Here is an 18,940-nt window from a genome sequence, read left to right on the forward strand (position 1 = left end):
GATCGACTAAAAGGTTGGGTCTGCCCATGGTCATGAGGACACCCAAAAATGAGGTCAGACTGTTTTAAACAAGGTTGCAGTTTATATACCGTTAACCCAAAAAGAAACATCGTCTGAAGCTCAAAAAAAAATGAGTTAAGTATAATCCGGTTTCTTCATTTATCTTTTTATTTATTCTTTTGCATTCATATGGTTATGCCCAAAAACATAAAGGCTCTCTTTAGTATGACAACCCGTGCTTACACGCATAAAGCAAATTCATTGCGGGCATACATACCCCCCCCCCCCCCCTTAACGATATAACATGTAATCGTAAGAGAACTACCCACTAAATGTTTTATCTCCCAACTTAACCCATGTTGTTCACCAAGGAAAAATCTCAGCCACGTATTGTCAAAAAATTTAATCAACAACCACTGAACTACCCACTAAATGTTTTATTTCCCAACTTAAACCATGTTGTTCACCAAGGAAAAATCTCAGCCACGTATTGTAAAATAAATAAATAATAATAATCAACAACCACTGCATAATTGTTTAATGTCCAATGCAACATGCCTTGTTTCAAATTAAACTTCCAAACACTCACGATAGGGGCAAGACTAACAAACATGAACTAAAAAATAAATTTTTCTTTTTTTTTCTTTTCTTCATTTTCAGCAGTCAAAGTATTAAATCTCAAAGGGTAGAACGTGTGTATCTACCTATCACCGGTTGCAAGGGTACAAATCATGACATGAGTGTATGGCTCATGTGTATACAATTTTTTTTCTTTGTGACCAGATCAATATGCGTGAACATGGTATTTTATACCTAGGAAAAATTCAAAAACCTAAATTTTTATGTATCCTAATTAATAGGCGTGAACATTTTATATGATTTTATGGACCCATGTGATAAAAATAAGCCAAGTGATGGGGTCGTTCATAATGTATTTACATAAACACGTTTCTATTATAAGAGTGTATAGACTCCTATGATAAAAAGAAATTGGTGATGGGTTAACACAATGAGGCTAAGATACTTTAATTCAATGATTCTGGCTCATGAGCATATAAAGATAAATTATAGGGGCATGAGATCATTATCAATGCATAAGTGTAAAGCATGTGGAATTCACATAAGAAACCAACTTTCTAGAGAAAAAGTTAAGTATTTAATACCTTTAATGCTAATTAGCTTCATAGGTTGGCCTCCTTATAAGCCTTTTTTTTATCTTGATGTAGAAAAATATTGAAAAGTATAGAAAAAAGAAAAAAAAATATGAAAAGAGAAAATATCAAAAAAGAAAAATCAAAGCACAAAAAAGAATAGTGCATTTAGGTTGACACCTACTATGAGCCCATGGCAAGGTGGTAGGCGTCGATCACGAGGTTGCTTTAGAGATTGAACTTAGAATACAAAAGCATATGCTAGGAGAAAGACAATACTTATTTCTAGACCTATGGCAAAGTGGTAGGCTTCTGTCATGGACTTTTAAGAGACAAAGATTAGATAGATAGTGTCATCCTTTTGGAATTGAGTAATCATGAAATCCACGATTTCTAAGTCTCAGATCAAAGTATGGCAAAAGTGAAGAATAAATCCCTTTTAAGCTAAAACCAAAGAATTCATGAAACTTACCCAGGGCCAAAAAAATGCATCTGAATGTGTTCTCATCAAGCTCTAGTCTTTTAGAGTGCAAGCCTTATAGGGAACCATTAGATCTAATAAGAATTCCTTGAGACATAATCTCACATCCTTATAACTAGTTGCTTGAAGCCAAAGCAAAATTAGAAGAGAAAACACTTGATGAAACTGGGTTTTTTCTATCTTATCTAACCCAAGACAAAAAAAGTCTTAGGAGTGAGGATCTCAGGGGTCTGAATTATCTTGTCAGGAAGGTGTCAATCTTTTGAGAAGAGAAAAAGTCCCTAACCATATATGTTAAATCATTCATAACTATCATAGTTTACCTACTTTGATATAAATGCATGAGTCTCACTGCATGTCATAAAAGTTTATTGCATGCATCATAATGCACCATAGAGTACAATCATAAGGATTGTGAGTTTAAAAAGTACATAGAAAGTTTTGTTCTTTTCTCTGGTACTACCTGACCAAAGTATGTCTAACTCCCCTCACTAGGGCAGGAAGTCTCATATCTAAATTGATTATTCTAGGAAGGATACTTCTGCCCTAAGGCCTTACGGGGTAAATTTACCTTATCCATAAACCCACAAATGCCTCATGGACCACCAAAATGGTCTTGGCAATCTAGTTGTCTAGAAACTGATCCAACCTCTTTCGACGAAACCACAAACGGTCTTGACAACCTTGTTATCCTAGCACTAGTTTGACCTCGTTCAATGAAGCCTAAAAAGGTTTTGACAACCTAGTGGCATAAAAAATTGGTCGATTCCTATAGGTATCTATTTCTTTGTCATAAATCAAACCATATTTGATTAATGCCAAAAAGGCATCTTTCAGACTTTTATCCAAAATATCGATTAAATTAGAGGATCTTACATTTCCAAAAAGCTAAAAGTCAAGTCAATACAATATTAGAGTGAAAAGTTATGATGAAAACAATGTAACTTGTTCAATGAAAATCCTATTTTCAGGTAGGTTCTTCTTTGAGTGCATTTTTATTATCAAAACCATTGAATTTAGTTTTATACTTAAAATATAATGATTTTAGCTTTTTAGCGCACCAAATGGTGTCTCAATATGACATATGAATAGGAAGTTATAGCTAAAATAAGTTACCCTATTATACTGGATCTAAAATACAACCCAATTTAAGCATGGAGATCCAAAATTCTATTATTCAATCCATATAAAACCTCTAGAAACTCCATCCACGCGTGACATTTGAGTAAAAACCATTAAAAAGTTTTTTCTTATCTCTTAGAACCCAAAAAAATAGAATATTCTTAAATCCTATCTTACCCAAAGTTTTGTCCCAAGTAAAATTCTTCTTGGATGAGTCTTATCTTTCATAAAGATAAGAACATATCCATTTGGGTTGGATTAAAACCAAAAATTTTAGATTCATATCCTATGCAAAATTCTATAAATAAGCGCTCATCCCTATTGTCTGATCATCTGAAAATCACATAACTGAGTGCTAGTCCTGCTAAAAAAGACTATCAATGCCCTGACTGCACTTTGTCTCGATGTTATTCAAGAATTCTCGTACCTATGCGGAGATGCTAATGGACCAAAAAGAGCCTAAAAAGAACTAAACGAATCCTCAAGTCTGAAAATGTTATTTTCCAGATCTCTAATCTATTTATTTCAATTTTATTTAATCTTTTGATGGTTGCTTATACAAGTTTTCATTTTATTCACATACTTGAATACACAACGGTGCAATTTGAGCCATGGAGATCGAAAAACTTGTCTAGACTTTATCTTTTCTCCAGGTAAAGGATGGTAAAGATCATATACAGTATTCCCACATATTTCAAAAAGGATTTTGCGAATCTGAGTAAGTCATTGATTTCCCATTTATTGTAAACTGCCAAACGAAAGCCCTTTCACAATTAAATGTTCAAACCATTGACCTTTTTCTGGCCTTTTTTATGGGATGAAAGTGTTTTTTAAATTCAAAGGGCTATAGAAAACCAAAAAAAAAAATCACTCTTCCCAAGATGATGTTAACCTAGTTCTATATTCCACAGTTTCCAGGAAATGTATGTCCCATATCAGGAATTTCAGAGAACTGAGGCTCATTTTTTGGATTAAGGGCAAAAAATTGGCCTCTAAATACAATTTCCCTCCGCATACATACTTCAAGCAACGTGGGAGTATGCAAACAACCAGGCAATACCTGAACCGTTTCCACCTTAGAAGATAGCGTTGGTGTGTCTTGAGTACAAGACAAAGTGATGCTGGGACCTTCTATTTTGGATTGGCCTGTATCCAACTTGTCCTATGTTTTTTGCACAAGAAGACAATGCGTGAATAATTGCACATCAAATCTTAGCACCAACCTGTCTAGCAAACTTTCTTTGCACTATAAAACCTGGACTCGGAATATGCAGGTTTTAACTGCAGATTCCCATAAAATTAAAAGCATAAAACCTATGTGAAGAAACATCGCGTTCGGAAAAAGGAATTCATTTTCATGTCCAAATCACCTCAAACTCGATCATATTATTCAGAACCACATGAGTCGGTTTGTCATGTTTGTTTTGAACTTTATAAATTGAGGATGTGACTCGGTTCCCCATCTTTGTTTTGGGTTACAATAACTTGAAGATCCAAAACCCTTTTTAAATTGTGTTTTGGGTCCGGTATCATTCATTGTTAGTTATAATTTAAGATAAAATTCAAATGTAAATGAATTGGTTGCAAAAGTGAATGCATTTGAATAAATAAATATTTAGTTCAATATCAAATCATGGTCAAATAAATATTTAATGCAATATAAAATCATGGTCAGATAATTCAATATAAAATCATGGTTGGATACAACAAATCCAATTAGGTTGAATTCAGGAATTTTCATATCAAACCTTTTTACATTGACGGCATGTTTGGAAGAGAGAAAAACTCTCATAGGAAAAGATAGTTTTGCCTATCATAAGAGTTTTTAATATGAGAAGTTTTCCAAATTAAAGTTTTTTTGCTTGTTTGTGTAGCATGAGAAAAACGGGTTGGAAGCGAAAAAGAAAATTTTTTGCTTGTTTGTGCATGAAAATTTTTTCCAACTAGCTAACAAATGGTAGTTCTTCTTGGGTTGGTTGGTTGGTTAGATCGCACTTTCATAACTGAGTTTCTCGGGTTCGAATCTCATGGGAGCAATCCTGCAGCATGTCTATCAAGAAAACCAAAAAAAGAAAATGCAGGCTTCCTGCTGCACCACCAGGAAGCCAGCATTTGCATATGATACACTTTATTCTCTCTCCCTCTCTTCAATTATCTGAACGTATTCCTTACTCAACGAAAGTTAGTTGAAACTGGTACACTGTAATATGTCCCTCTCTCTCCAAATAGTTTGGTTTCGGATTGGACACGCCTCTTACGATATACAACATAATTTGAATCTGGAATCAAATTCAGATTCAAACGGAAAGGTCCCTTACCAAATCCAAATCCAACTAGCATTCTGGCATATTCCAATATTACATGTTGGACTGCATATTTGGTGCAGAAGCCCCGAATCATACCCAAACATATAATATACCAAACCAAGAGATGGATTTCCTGATCAGCACTACCAGCAGCCACTTGGTTGGATATCCAGCGCCCTAGACCTGACCCGGAGCCATCCCTAATACAACCTTTCCTGGATCACATCCCTAATACAACCTCAGCGCTGCCACCACGGGCGGTGCTTCCTCTGCAGAGTCGTCGGTCGCCGGTCGACGGTCGACGGGATGCCTTCAACAGGCCGGTGCCTTCCTTGCTGTCTCGGGAGCCACGGACATCCTTGCTTTGTCGCCGCCCTCCTCTCTGGGGCAGACATCGATGACTACGGTCTCGTCATTGCCGGACTCCGCCACTGCCGATGTCTCCCATTCTTGAACTCCCTCATCCGGGAGCTCTATTTGGGCCAACACCCACATAGGTGCCTCCTGGTCTTCACTCAGCTGCTGGACGGTTGCGAGCCTCCTAACGACTTCACCCTCTCGCTCGTCCTCTCGGACTCACAGATCGAGAGAAAGAGAGTGGAGGGGTGCTGAAAAAATGTTTGAGAGGAAAGACTCTTCACTCTTCCAGCCCCGCCTCCTGGAAGAGTCTTTCCTATCAAAAGTTGTACCTTTTTTAAAACGTTTCTCAATGAAACATTTTTGCTTGTTTGGAAAGGTCGGAAAAACTCTACAGTTTTTCAACTGGGTTCACCTTTCCTAAATGATTCCCTCTTCCAAACATGCCCTGTGAGAGAAAGAGAGAAAGTCACAAGTTATGGTTGGCAATGACTATCATGGAAATTGAAGTAATTAGCATACTCCTAGTTAGAAAGTAGTAGAGCTAAAAATTGTTGTCTTAGTGAGAGAAGTGATTAATGTGCCTAGGCTAGGTCTTATTTTCGAAAGAGTCACGGAGTGATTCTTTCGCCCCTTCATCAGTGTATTCACTACGTCTGAAATAAAAAAATTCTTTCCTTGAAAAAGAAAACCCAACAAACTGGACTGCACCAACTGGAGGCCAGCCTATTTGTGCGTCAATGATAGGGAGCTTTTCCCTTGGCCTAGAAAAAAAAAAAGGCCAAAAAAAGGTCCAAGTTACTTCATATCTCCTCATTTGATCTAAACACTGGGCCTTAAAAACCTAAGGAAGCCAAAAATTCATGCTAAGATTTTATGACTCGAGTAATTTTATGGTTTCAAAGTAAATATATCTTTAGATAGTTTACATGCTTTCTTCTTTGCAATCAGCCTATGGATGGAAAGTCATTTCGCGCGAGTCTTATCCCAATTCTTTGCCATGTCAAATGTGGGGGACATGGATGGCGATAGCAATTATGGAGAGAGAGAGAGAGAGAGAGAGAGAGTCTTATCCCAATGGGGGACATGGATGAAGATAGCAATTATTGATGATCCATTTTCATTGCAAGGTTAGTTGTATGGGCATTATTCTCTCTCTCTTTCAACTTTTTTATCTAAAACCATACATGAGTCTTGTCTTTTAGCCCCTTAGAATTTCTTACTCGTAGAGACAGTTGCTAACCAAAGAGTCTTATATCCATGGAACTCCACATTTTTCATGAAACCGAAAAGCTCGTAATATACGGTCTTCAAGTTTTCCGTTTACACAAATATCTCACTGCAACACCGTTAAATTGTGTACCCTTCATTTCGTTGATATAATGCAATTATTGAACACAGAAGAGCCTTACAACTTACCAGTGGCATGGAACTTGGTGAGGTGCATGGTGCCAAAGAGGTGTGTGCATGCCATGTAGTGTATCCTGTGCTTAGGTTTGGCACTAGGCTATGTAAGGGGCATGGCATGTGCTTGAGCGTGGTGAAGTACAGATGTGACGATGAATGCTCGGATGCATGTGAAGTATGATAGAATTGCCTGAAGAGCGATGAATTAGCTGGTTGCGGCGTGCATGCAGCAGCTGAGCAAGCCCCGTAACAAGCAGACCTAAAGTGGGCCTGCCCGTATGTGCAAAGGTTGTGCATGGCCTGTTGGGTGCATTAGCAGGCATGCACAGCTTGGTGCGTGGGCACACGACACCTGCGCATGCCATGCGCTGCAGCGCACGGGGCACAACGCGTCACATGTGTTGTACACACATCACATGCACTGCATGTGGTGCATGAAGTGTGGTGCGTGGTGCGCAGCGCGTGTGCGGTGGCATACGGCAGCGTGTTGTAGCATGCACGAGCATGCGACTATGATGAGCACGGCATGGGCGTGATACATGCAACAACGTGTGTGGTGTGCACATGACTGTGTGCGCAATCTTTTGAGGCGATAATTCAACATGCATTTGGAGTTATTTGAGGCCAAGATCGAAGATTCACCGTGTAAATGCACTATAGGGAATGCATGGGTTAAGGCAGATTCGAAGAATTTCGAAGTTGAAAAATTTATGGTTCTCAAAGTGGTTTTCGGGTTCCTCCTACTAATGGGGGCTCAACTCTCAAAATACCTATATAGGAGACCTCCTATTTGAGCTGCTTGGCACGTCTTGACATCAGCTTGGCACAGACATCCCCTATATCGCACGAGCAACACTGGGAGTGTATGGGGTTATCCGTGTGTAGTACAAATCTCTTATGGGCCGTAGGCAAAGGCTTTGGGTGTGCAGGTAGGTAGCCCTTGGTGCGGCGGTGCGGTCTCAATCGTGCATGGTGGCACTGGGTCGTGCAAGTTAGTGCACGATGCCGACAAACGAGTTTTGATGGTATTGTTCGTTGTGTCAAGTAATCATCAACTGGTCTTCGGACTGAAAGTCAAAAGACCTTGTCCCTTTAGTGGCGAGGTTCTACGGAGGGCGTGCCCATGAAAGTCGCTATTACGAAGCTAAGACATCTGTGCGTTGTTGGCTTCGGGTGACCGAAATTAAGAAAATGTGGCTTAGAATGATACTTGGAGGCTTGGAACGAGTTGGTAAAGGCTAAGGGACACACCATACTCCTCATGACCTGCGTTGGATGTTGGTTAAGTCGGTGGTGTCTCGAAGGCACGTTTCAGCCTATGTTAGCGTACACTTGCTTGTGTGAGTGAAAAGGCATGTTTGACCCTTCGATTAGAGGTGCTAGTTGGTATGGGATTATTATGCACGTAAGTGGCTATCGAATGTGTGACGATCATGTTCGAAAGAATTTCTTGAAAAGAAAGTTCGCTAAGTTAAAGTTTCACTGCGTGTGAAAAAAACATGTATTGTGAGGCTGACTTGGCCGCGAGGCTTAGTGCTGCACAAGCATTCCTTGGCCTGAAAGGCAAAAAAAATGGCCTTAGAATTTAGCCCGTGAGAACAATAATGCCTTTATAATTCTTGTATCATTAAGCATAGTAGCTATAGTTTATAATACAATTAATGCGTTTAAAGTTATTATAGCATCAGGCTTAGCAGTCATATATAGTTTATCATTGTTGATGTCATGGTTCCTTTGATAGTAATATTTGACTTGGCTCTTTGTTAGAAATTAACCACCTTGATAAACCTTGGGCTGAGTATGCAAATGCCATGTACACAATAATGCTGGAATGGATTTTTGTTATAATAAAATCTGAAACTTCCTTAGCGACACAGGGATTGTGGCCGCGTTTATTATTGTATGCAAGAAATGAAGATACCCAATGTAAAAGCTTGATTGTCATGTGTGTATAAAATTTGTCCCAACTTGTGCTGACAACAATATTCATCACTCCAACAGGATTTTAGGTCGAAGCTGAAAGTACAGGGGGGGAGGGCATATGGACTTCAGGCCAGGGACACAGAAAATCGCGAATGTGCACACTGATTTTCGAGAGCAGATAAGGTGATTTGACATCTTCACCGTCCATTGCTTCATGGTCCTTGTGTACATTGTGGACGGTGAGGATGCCAAATCACTTTTCCAGAACACCAACACAGAAAAATCGTTGTGTGCAGTGATTTTCTGTGTAAAACGCAAACACAGAAAACAGAAAATCTCTATACTGTTTTGTGTGACCTGAAAAGTTTGTAAAGTACTTGGGCCCGATCACTGGATACGTTTCAATGCATTATAGGGCCAACTGGGTTCATGCACATCATGGAAGCGATTTTCCCCGAAGGTTAGACATCAAAATTTATATATCACAGTTGTCGTTACTGTCATCGAGACCACTTTCTGCTAGTTAATCATCACCAAGTCATTTTCATCATTCCGTAATTCCTTTATACTTTTGGTGTACTTTCTCTCATTCGACGGAGTTTGGCCAGCATTTTGCTTTTATTAATTCCATGATTCATTTAAGGTAAGTAAGGTTCTTGTGCTCTAATCGCATCAATTATTGGATTATTAACAAACAAATTGAAAATGACTCAACAGAAGCTAACAGACAATTTTAAAATGGCCCACTTTCCATCATTAATCTTCTTAAATCGAGTGCGAGCTCGCTAATGACCCAACCATCCTTACAGGTGGTCCCTTAATCTAATCCAGCAGACGACTAATTGTGGTCTCTCTCTTTTCCAGAATACTTTAACCCCACCATTGCTTGGTTGGCATGACGAATAATCTTATACATTATCAACACCAACAATCATTGCAGCAGTAGAAGCTACTTAATTACCATATCGTATATCCCTTGTTCCTATGGAATATGACATTCATAAGTCGGTACCTTTTTTTTTAAGATGATCAATCATCATTGCTATCATTTGATATTCTACAAAATCTAGTGGTAATTCCTTGGAAAGGTCTATCATTTCTAACTGCTAAGGATGTGTTGCTCATTTTTTTTTTATAATTTAGAAGGTTGTGTTGCCCATTCCTTAATTTTATATCAACTTTGAGATGAATTGTAGTGCCTTATGTCATTTCCTAGAATGCCCCAAAAGAGTAAGATAATATTTAGAACACCAAACCAAATAGGCAGCATTTGAGAGGGTCTCAAATCCAAGGTTTTCTCTAGTATGAAGCTTCCCCCCATCCCCCACCCTCCTAAGAAGAAAAGAGCTATGCATTTGGGAAGGTTTTGGCGATCTCAGATCTAAAGATATGAGATCCTTTGTTTGCATGGTCAGGTCTGGCATGAGCCTCAGACCAATCCCAACCACAAGTGATGAATCCATGGATCTCTTGGGGGCAGTTAAACGGCTTTTTATATTGAAAAGGAAAAGAAAACAGGGCAAACATCTTGGAGAAATGATCGCATGTGAAAAGCATTATAACAGAACCATGGTACGAAATTCCATGCCTGCATGGTTTCTGTGGTCTACCAACCAACAAATTTAGCTTGGCTGGTGATGCCATAGACCATCTGTGACAGACAAAAGCGTTTATTCTAGAGTATCTAATGTTCTGTTCTCCACTGTTTGGGTGCCTCAATGACAAGTATTATATGACCAACATATGGCCATGTACACACACACACACTCCACAAAGATACAAAAGAATATTGGACGGTGAAAAAAAGGAAAAACATATTGGACAAACTTTTAGTTAAATTCACATAATATTGTACGATCCAGGAGGGGTGTATACGGATGGTAAAAATTTATACAAGAGTTGAAACAAAACTACAAAATTACAAATGAATATACAAAAGGCAAGTCAATGGAATTCATAATTGCTCCATATGTGATGCAAACTATCATCTGGTAAATAACTGTCATGGTTAAATGATGGCTGCATGGATTTCTCGAAGCTCCCATCCTCTATAATTGGGGGCACCTCTAACTTTACACCCCCATCAGACATAGTCAGGTGGTCTAATACATCCTTTAGAACAGTACTGTCATTAGAGAAGTCCTCAAAATTTGGCATGGGGTTCCAGCTGGAGCCCGCATCACTTATACCTCCAAAACGAGATGTGTGATTCTGAGGAAAGTTGGAGAAGCAGGGTCCATGCTCATAACCCTCAAAATGTTGGTTGACATTGAAGGGATGATCAACTAGTGGTGGAAGGAAACATGAGCTAGTTTCTTCGTAGCTATTCTCTGTGTTGCTGGATCTTGTTGAGGCTCCTCTGCTCTTGTGGAAAACTCTACATAACACCCAATCCTCCTGCAGAATTGAAGATAATTAGACATGATTCATAGATGAAAAACTTGGTTGGTTAGCCTTAAGGAAGTTGAATTGCAGTGAAGACCTTGAATGGTTCTGCCGGTGGTGAAGTCGGTGACCCTTCTACCCTGAATTCATGCATGACCCAATCTGTTTTCCTTCCTTTGGGTGCTCTTCCTTCATAAAAAACCAGTGTCTTCCTCATCCCAACCAGCAGCCCCGTTCTCACATCATCAACTTGTCTGTCCTTCCCCGTCGCCTTCCAGTAACCCGATACAGTTGCACGGTTCGTTCGCGATCCGGTGGCGTACTTCCTATCCCGCTGGCTGAAGAAGTACCATTCTCTGTCTCCTACTCTTGCTGAGACTACAGCCCGCAGGCGAACATGTCAAGATCGAAATAATGGAAAAAAAATATGGGGGAAAACTTTTGAACTTTATATATGTAGCGTTTCACTTGTCATTTTGCTATAATTGGAGAGGATCTTATTCAGAAATTACTTAGCCAATAAGTTAAGCATGTTTGGAAGAAAGTAGTACCAAAAATTGACAGGAAGGTATGTGCAAGTGTGGATGCAGCGACGAGCACCGAAGCATATGCCAAATTGTACATGGTCCCATATATGTAATAGAAAACGGGGCAATCAATCCTTCAAATAGGAGATTTCTAATCATGGTACATGAAAGGACTCAAGTTTGGCAAAGGAATACCACCCACATGGACACCAAGTTGGTACATGGGGAGGCTTCTGACTATGAAGTATGAACAATCACATGGGCGGGGCAGAGATCTGGCCACATGGACAAGGCGTAGAAGCAAAAATGTCAAAAGAGGGCCTACTGAACATGGCCGGCATCTGAATTGATCCTGTGTCATCCAAGAGAGAGAGAGAGAGAGAGACTTACTAGGGAGGTCCCAAGGTTCACACTTGTTGAGATCGACCTCGACCATGGTGGGTATGTCGTCGGTCTCATCCTTGGCGATCTTCTTAGCAAGGTAATCGCATACCAATTCGTCATCCCGCGGGTGAAACCTAAATCCCGCCGGAAGTTTGGCTTCTGTGCGAGACAAGAAATTCATGAGAGAGAGAGAGAGAGGCTCAATTAATGGCTACAGATATAAAAGGGAGTTTTGGGGGGGAATAAATGGGTGTACACGGTGCTTCCAGAGAGAGAAGGAGATCCGGGAATGGGTGTGTGAGGGTGAGTGAGAGGGGTCTATTAATAGACAAAAGAGGTGAAGATGTTCACTTGTTCACACGATGGGAAGTTTTGGACTTTGGTGGATAAAAAGATATATTCTGCCCAATTTCTCGATCTGTCCTTCAAAATCACATTTTGTTGGTATTTTTTTCTCGTATAGTGAGTACCTACTTTTGGATGATCTAAATCTACTATATATGTATACACGTTTTTTCAGTGATAAAAAATCAATAGCTATTAAGGTATCAGTTTTTTGGGCTCATAAAAATATTTTTTTTATTAAAAAAACATGATCCAAGATTAGATTATGACTAAATCAAGCATCCTACACGCATCTAACAGTTCAGATCTATCATAAAACACTTCAAAACTATGAGACAGAATGCGACAGAAAGAAAAATGAGACCTAATATGTTTAGTTCTCTTTATATATTTACATATACACTAGTAATGCATTAGTTAATCTCCCTTTTTTGTTAGGCCTCGTTAGGCCACTTCAAAAACCATAGTTTTAAGTATTTTTTCACACGTCTAACGCCATACATGTTCTATATGTTTTGTTTAGTGGGAAGGATAGCTGGAATCTAACCAGTATACAGGTTTTTTTTTATGATCCAAAATCAATAGCTATGAAGGTAATAATTTTTTTCGGCTTAAAACAATAATTTTTTTTATCAAAAAAACATGATCGAAGAGACTATTACCACTAAATCAAGCATGCTAAACATATCTAACGGTTCAGATCTATGATAAAACACTTAAAACCTATGAGACAGAACGGTAGACAACAAAAAATGAGGCCTAATATATGTATACATATATATATTAGCATAGAAATTCAATACCCATAATGATTTTCTTTGTTGGTTCATATCGCCCACCCCAATTGTTTTGGGATGAAGGCCTAGTAGTTGTTGTTGTTGTAGAAATTCAATACGCTGCAAGCCTGAATAGACTATTTTTGTAATAAATATAAAAAAACAAAAAATACTTTTTTAATATTATTATAAATTCTTTTAATGGTTTAAACACATGTCACGATGAATATGTATTGTTTTTTTTTTTAATTGAGTATTTGTATCGGCGATTCAGTGGGTCGACTCAGGGCCGATACAGATACTAACAACATTGATATATAGCTGCCCACATACTCGATGTATCTTTATAAACATATTTCTCTACGTACGGAGAGGGAGAAAGAGGTTGATTGTGATGTGTAAGCACCATACACGGCCAAGTTCCAACCCCCACCACACGTGTACCCCAAACTCCAAAGGACCATCTTGGGCCACCATTGACATCATCAATAGGACAGACTGCTTTCAAATTTGTTTAACATTTCTGACAACAACCCTAAATCACTGTTGTACGCGTATACACGAGAGTACTTTATACACAGTCCAAATTTTCATTTTTCTTTTTTTATCATTAGGCTTTGTTTGATTGATTGTACAAGATTAGAAGGAACAACAAAACATATGTTTTGTTTTGTTTATTGCGTAACAATTGTAGTACGTTCAACATTTGCTTTAACTGGACAAAACTTTTTGTACTTTGTGTCCAGTGTTTGATTTTTAGGTTATGTGTACAACTTAGACATATATGGATAATTAGTCATATAACTTTATTTTGGATTGTATGACTTGATCAGCTCCACCATATAAGTGTTTTAACATGTTTATTATGGATTTTAGTTTTGAATATGAATTTAAAAATAAAAAACATTTAAAATTTAGATAATTTGAGAAAATTTTGATATTTTTATATATAAATGCTTTAATCAGTGTCATATTGGATTTAATTATAAAAGTTTATCAAAAAATTATAGATTTTAGCACCGAATATAGATCTCAAACTCAATCCAAGCACGAAAAAATGTTTAAATTTTGAGATATTTGAAAAAAAAAGAGTTCATATTTTTATATACAAATGCAAAAACTACAAAAAAAAAATCATAAAACCCTAAAATATAAAAAAAAACTATAAATAAATCAAAATACCTTAAACTGCAAAAAAAAGACATAAAATCAAAGAAATCATAAATAAATAGTAAAATTAAATATAAAAAGACCTAATCCAAACCCTAGTAAAAGAAAATCAAAGAAAAACAACCTTAATCAAATACATGAAAAGCCCTAATCAAATTAAATATAAGAAACTCTAATTAAAGAATTTGATTCAAAGCCCTTATCAAATCAAATAAAATGTCTAATTAAATTAAAGTAAATATCAAAAGCCATAATTAAAGCTATTTGATTCAAATCTCTAATCAAAGAAAAAAAAATTCTCTAACCAAATCAAAGAGAAGCCTTATTTGATTCAAAGTCATAAATCAATGAAAAAAACTTTAATTAAAACCTAAATTAGAGCCCTCGTCAAAACCCTAATCATAAAAGAAGAAGAGAAAGAGAGAGAAACGAATAAGGAAAAGAAATAAGAAATTCCAAAGAGAACGAGAAAGGAACAAAGAGGAAGAAGAAGAAAGAAGAAAAGGAAAATAAAGAGTGTGAGAGGGAGAGAAAGGAACGAAGAAAGAAAATAAAGAAGAAAAGAGAGGTAGAGAGAGGGACAGAGGATTATGAGCCCCTGACCAATTTTTTTGTAAGTCATGGTCGTCCTAAAATAAAGAAGAAAAGAGAGGTAGAGAGAGGGACAGAGGATTACGAGCCCCCTGCCCAATTTTTTTTTGTCTTCGTCGTCCTATTCTCAACGTAACTGGGGGAGGGGTGGAACGGTTATTCGCCATTCCACCGATGGGGTGGATGCACCTTTCAGGCATCCGCCGCATCCAGCATTTGATCACTGCAGCATCTCACTCGTCCGCGGCATCCCATGGGGCGCACCATCATGCCAAAGTCACGTAGATAACCTAGAATATTTCTATCGTGTCCTCGAATATGACTTTCCAATTTACTGACGAAGGTTACCTATGCAACTAAATTTTGAGAATGGCACATGCCATTTTTTTCAAAAGCTATGCTTTAGTCGATGTCTGGTCACTTTTCAATTAAAAGTTGAATTCCACCCCCTTTTTTGGTAGACACAACATTTTCTCTAAGCTAACTCAACAACAAAACAGTAATGATCAAATGGATAGTTTTTATCTAGTCAAGCTAAGTCTACAATCTATCTATAACCGGTTGCTTAGCATGGCAAGGCCAAATCTGGGTGGAGACAGATAGGGATAATGTCAACTCCAGTTCTACCATTACTATACTGCAATTAGGATACATAAGATGCCGTATACAATAGAGTCCATTCAATCATTCTTTTATATATATATATATATATATATATATATATATATATATATATATATATATAAGGAAAATATTTGCTACTAATGAAGGCTAAGAAACTGATAAGCTAGAAATCATAGGTACAAGTTGTATCGACTCAATCTTACCACATAGATGTCTCCAACATTATTTGTTTGCTAAGTATCAAGCTTTGGATTGTGCTTTTTTATGAAAAAATGTGATCTTTTGGGTTATAAAATTTTGGCACATTGTGGGTCTTTGATTTTTAAACCCAACCTAATTACTTGTCATAAGCACATAATTCAAAACAATTTTTCTACTAAACAAACCATGTAGATCACATCCATAACATTTGATCTATAAAAAATTAAAAAAATTTAAAGAAAAAAAGTGATTTCTATTCATTAGTTTCTTACCTTTATTAATAGCAAATATTTACCCATATATATATATATATATATATATATATATGTGTGTGTGTGTGTGTGTGCGCGTGTGTGTGTGTGTTAATCTACTATTAAATCATTTAGGTTTAACATTAGATGAATTCAACTTTATGAAAATAAATAAAACACATTAAAAAATAGCATTTTTTAAAATGCAAAAGTTACTTTTTTATGTAAAAAGGCTAATAAAAGATTGACTTTCCAATTCTTTTCAAGTTCAAAAGACTTATAATGCTAAAAAAATAACCTTTATTTTTAAAAAAATACTAGTTTTAATAATATTTTGGTCATTTTGATAAAGTTGAATTCATTTATTGTTAAACCTAATTGATTTAATGGTAGATTAATCATATTATATAGAGAACTGAACATATTAAGCCCCATTTCTCTTTCTGCCCGATAGGTTTTAAGTATTTTATGATACATTTGAACCGTAGATGTGTTTAACATGCTGGATTTAGTGAGAATCAACTCTTAGATCATGTTTTTTTTTCAACAAAAAAACATGTTTTTCTTAGCCAAAAAAAAATTGGTACCTTCATAGCCATTGATTTCGGATCACTGGATCCAAAAACTGATTCCCATTAAACAAAACCTGTAGTTCACATCTACGGTGTTAAATGTGACAAAACATACTTAAAACTATGATTTTTGAAGGAGCCTAACTGGACCTAACGAAAAAAAAGATCCTAAAGAACACATTTAATATTTAGTGCTATTAAAGCCATGAAACTATTGAGCTAAAAATCAATGGTTTAAGCCAGTCAATATGACCACATAAATGTTTTTACCATAATTTGTTTGCTGAAGATTAAATCTTGGATCATGTTATTTTGGTCTAAAAATATGAAATTTTAAGTTAAAATTTTGGGCCATTGTGTTTTTTATCCCTTTAAAAATCTGTTTACATGTTACAATCACATGATTCCAGACTCATTTAGTACTAAATAAACATTGTAAATAGCATCTATAAGGTCCGATGTACAAAAAAATAAAATCTTAAAAATATAAAAAAAAAATGAACTTTACTCAATAGTTGTGTATCTTCAATAGCAGTAAATATTAACCTTATATATATATATATATATATATATATATATATATATATATATATATATATATATAGAGAGAGAGAGAGAGAGAGAGAGAGAGAGGCACTGCAATCGGAAAAGGCGTGGGGTTTTGGTGGTTCCTTTTCCAGAGGAGATCAATGTGAAAAGCTTAGCTATTTCATGAGAAAGTCGTGTTCTTATCTGAAGTCAGCAACGGTGGAATGAACGAATCAGAAGAATCACAAACAGACAAGAGAGCAGATAAGCAACGAACTTGGGCACTTTGCTTTTGTGTCAAATAATTGGCACATGGGCCAACAACCACGTGCTCACCTCTCTCAGTGACACGTGACACGCATACCTTTAATACGACGCCTACAGTCTCATTAGTGCCACCCAATAATTTTAGACCTCTCTCTCTCTCTTTCTCTCTCTAAAAGTTCACGTCACCTTGCGGTGAGACGTTGCAGGTTCAAAACCCAACGATACGTTGAATAACTGCAGGGGTCTGCCTAACCCTAGCTTACCTATCTAGAAAAAACCAAAAAAATAATAAAAATTCACCAAAAAGTTCTTCGCGTCGTGCCTACTTTCCAAAGGGCGGGTCAACAAATACCAACTCCCTATTTGAAATTGCACCAATTCAACATTTACTTATTTGAATCTCCATTTAGCAATGTCAAACATGTGACTGTTCATTGTGGATCCTATTGGTGCCTTTTACATTTTTCTATACGCAATCTAAGGCTTACAAGTGTCGGATCGGACCCGATACCTTTTAGTTATAATAGTGTGACCTAACCATGAAAGGAGATGTAACGATCAGATTGAACACCTAGCTAAAGGAGATCCAAATCCAATGATCTATCCGAGTTACTTAGTCCAATCATTTAATGCCACGCATCTATTCATTTAGAAAGAAAAGGGTTGCACCCATCTATCGAATCACTCGATTGAATACTTTTGCAAGGTAGGAGGCCGAAGAAATGTGCAAATTCATTCAAATTTTTTTTTGAAAGATCCATTCAATTCTTTCAAAATTTATTAAATATTGTACATTTCATTAAAAAAAAGTATAATAAACTGAGAAATACGAATAGGATTAGGGTTGGGATTGTGTGCTAGAGGTATGGGCTGCATACAATAGAAACATACAAATCATTCTCATTCCAACAGTGACCTTATATGCTTTATTGCGAAGATCATGCAGTTCTATTTTGTTTGTATTTGAAGGTAGCGGCTGATCTGGGGAAACGTGAGCCAATAAAATATTATGGAAGTTGCCTTTAAAATTTTCAAATGACAAAAGTGTCCTTGTCACTGTTCTGCCTGTCATTATTGGCTCTTTTGGTGATAAGGACACTGTCCCTTGGATTACATTGAATTCAAGGACAGCTGTAATTCTCAACTCTTTATTGTTGAATGTCCTAAGATAATATGAAAGGAAATGGAGTCAGTTGGTAAATGTTGTGTCTTTAATACCATCTTCTGAAATTTCACCGAGTTCTTGTAGTTTGCCATGTTCTAGATTATGCCAAATATTGGTGGTAGAGTTCACAAACATGGTCACATCTCATTGAGTGCCAAACTTGCATCAGATTCCTACTAGTGGTGAGATGTTGGATTTCATGAAATTTTTCATGTTTTCTTTGAATCCAAGCATGCTATTTTTGGGAAGTCTTGTTGGAGAGTTTGGAGTTCGTGAAATTTGTCATTTACATTTGAAGCCAAACATGCCTCTAGAAAAAGGCTTATTGGAAAATGTGGAGTTCATGAACTTGGTCATGTTTCATGTGAAGACAAATTAATGTAATTTTGCAGTTTGCCAAACATGCA

The 18,940-nt window shown here is 36.9% G+C and overlaps 1 protein-coding gene across 2 annotated transcripts; it reads right to left on the reverse strand.

Annotated features, from left to right (window-relative positions):
- Positions 1 to 10,564: 10,564 nt before the first annotated feature.
- On the reverse strand, positions 10,565 to 12,334 carry LOC149822591 (NAC domain-containing protein 21/22-like). Of its 2 annotated transcripts, none has more exons than XM_089981152.1 (3): positions 12,050 to 12,334; positions 11,230 to 11,510; positions 10,565 to 11,144 (listed from the first exon to the last, which is right to left on the reverse strand). In XM_089981152.1, exons 1-3 carry the CDS (start codon positions 12,222 to 12,224, stop codon positions 10,692 to 10,694), a joined length of 909 nt encoding a protein of 302 aa, XP_089837278.1. In that variant the 5' UTR covers positions 12,225 to 12,334; the 3' UTR covers positions 10,565 to 10,691. The 2 variants fall into 2 exon arrangements, with proteins under 2 accessions (XP_089837278.1, XP_089837279.1); XM_089981153.1 differs by lacking the exon at positions 12,050 to 12,334 and adding an exon at positions 11,684 to 11,974.
- Between the last annotated feature and the right edge of the window lie 6,606 nt (positions 12,335 to 18,940).

This window comes from Nuphar pumila, chromosome 11 (assembly GCF_984573655.1).
Source record: "Nuphar pumila chromosome 11, dmNupPumi1.hap1.1, whole genome shotgun sequence".
Taxonomy (NCBI): domain Eukaryota; kingdom Viridiplantae; phylum Streptophyta; class Magnoliopsida; order Nymphaeales; family Nymphaeaceae; genus Nuphar; species Nuphar pumila.

Excerpts from the sequence above, each read along its gene's own strand:
- LOC149822591 (XM_089981152.1), bottom strand. The coding sequence starts at position 12,224 with ATGAATTTCTTGTCTCGCACAGAAGCCAAACTTCCGGCGGGATTTAGG. Across the intron at positions 11,511-12,049 it reads TGAACCTTGGGACCTCCCTA|TCTCAGCAAGAGTAGGAGAC; the intron begins GTAAGTCTCTCT and ends TGCGGGCTGTAG. Across the intron at positions 11,145-11,229 it reads CACCGGCAGAACCATTCAAG|GAGGATTGGGTGTTATGTAG; the intron begins GTCTTCACTGCA and ends TCAATTCTGCAG.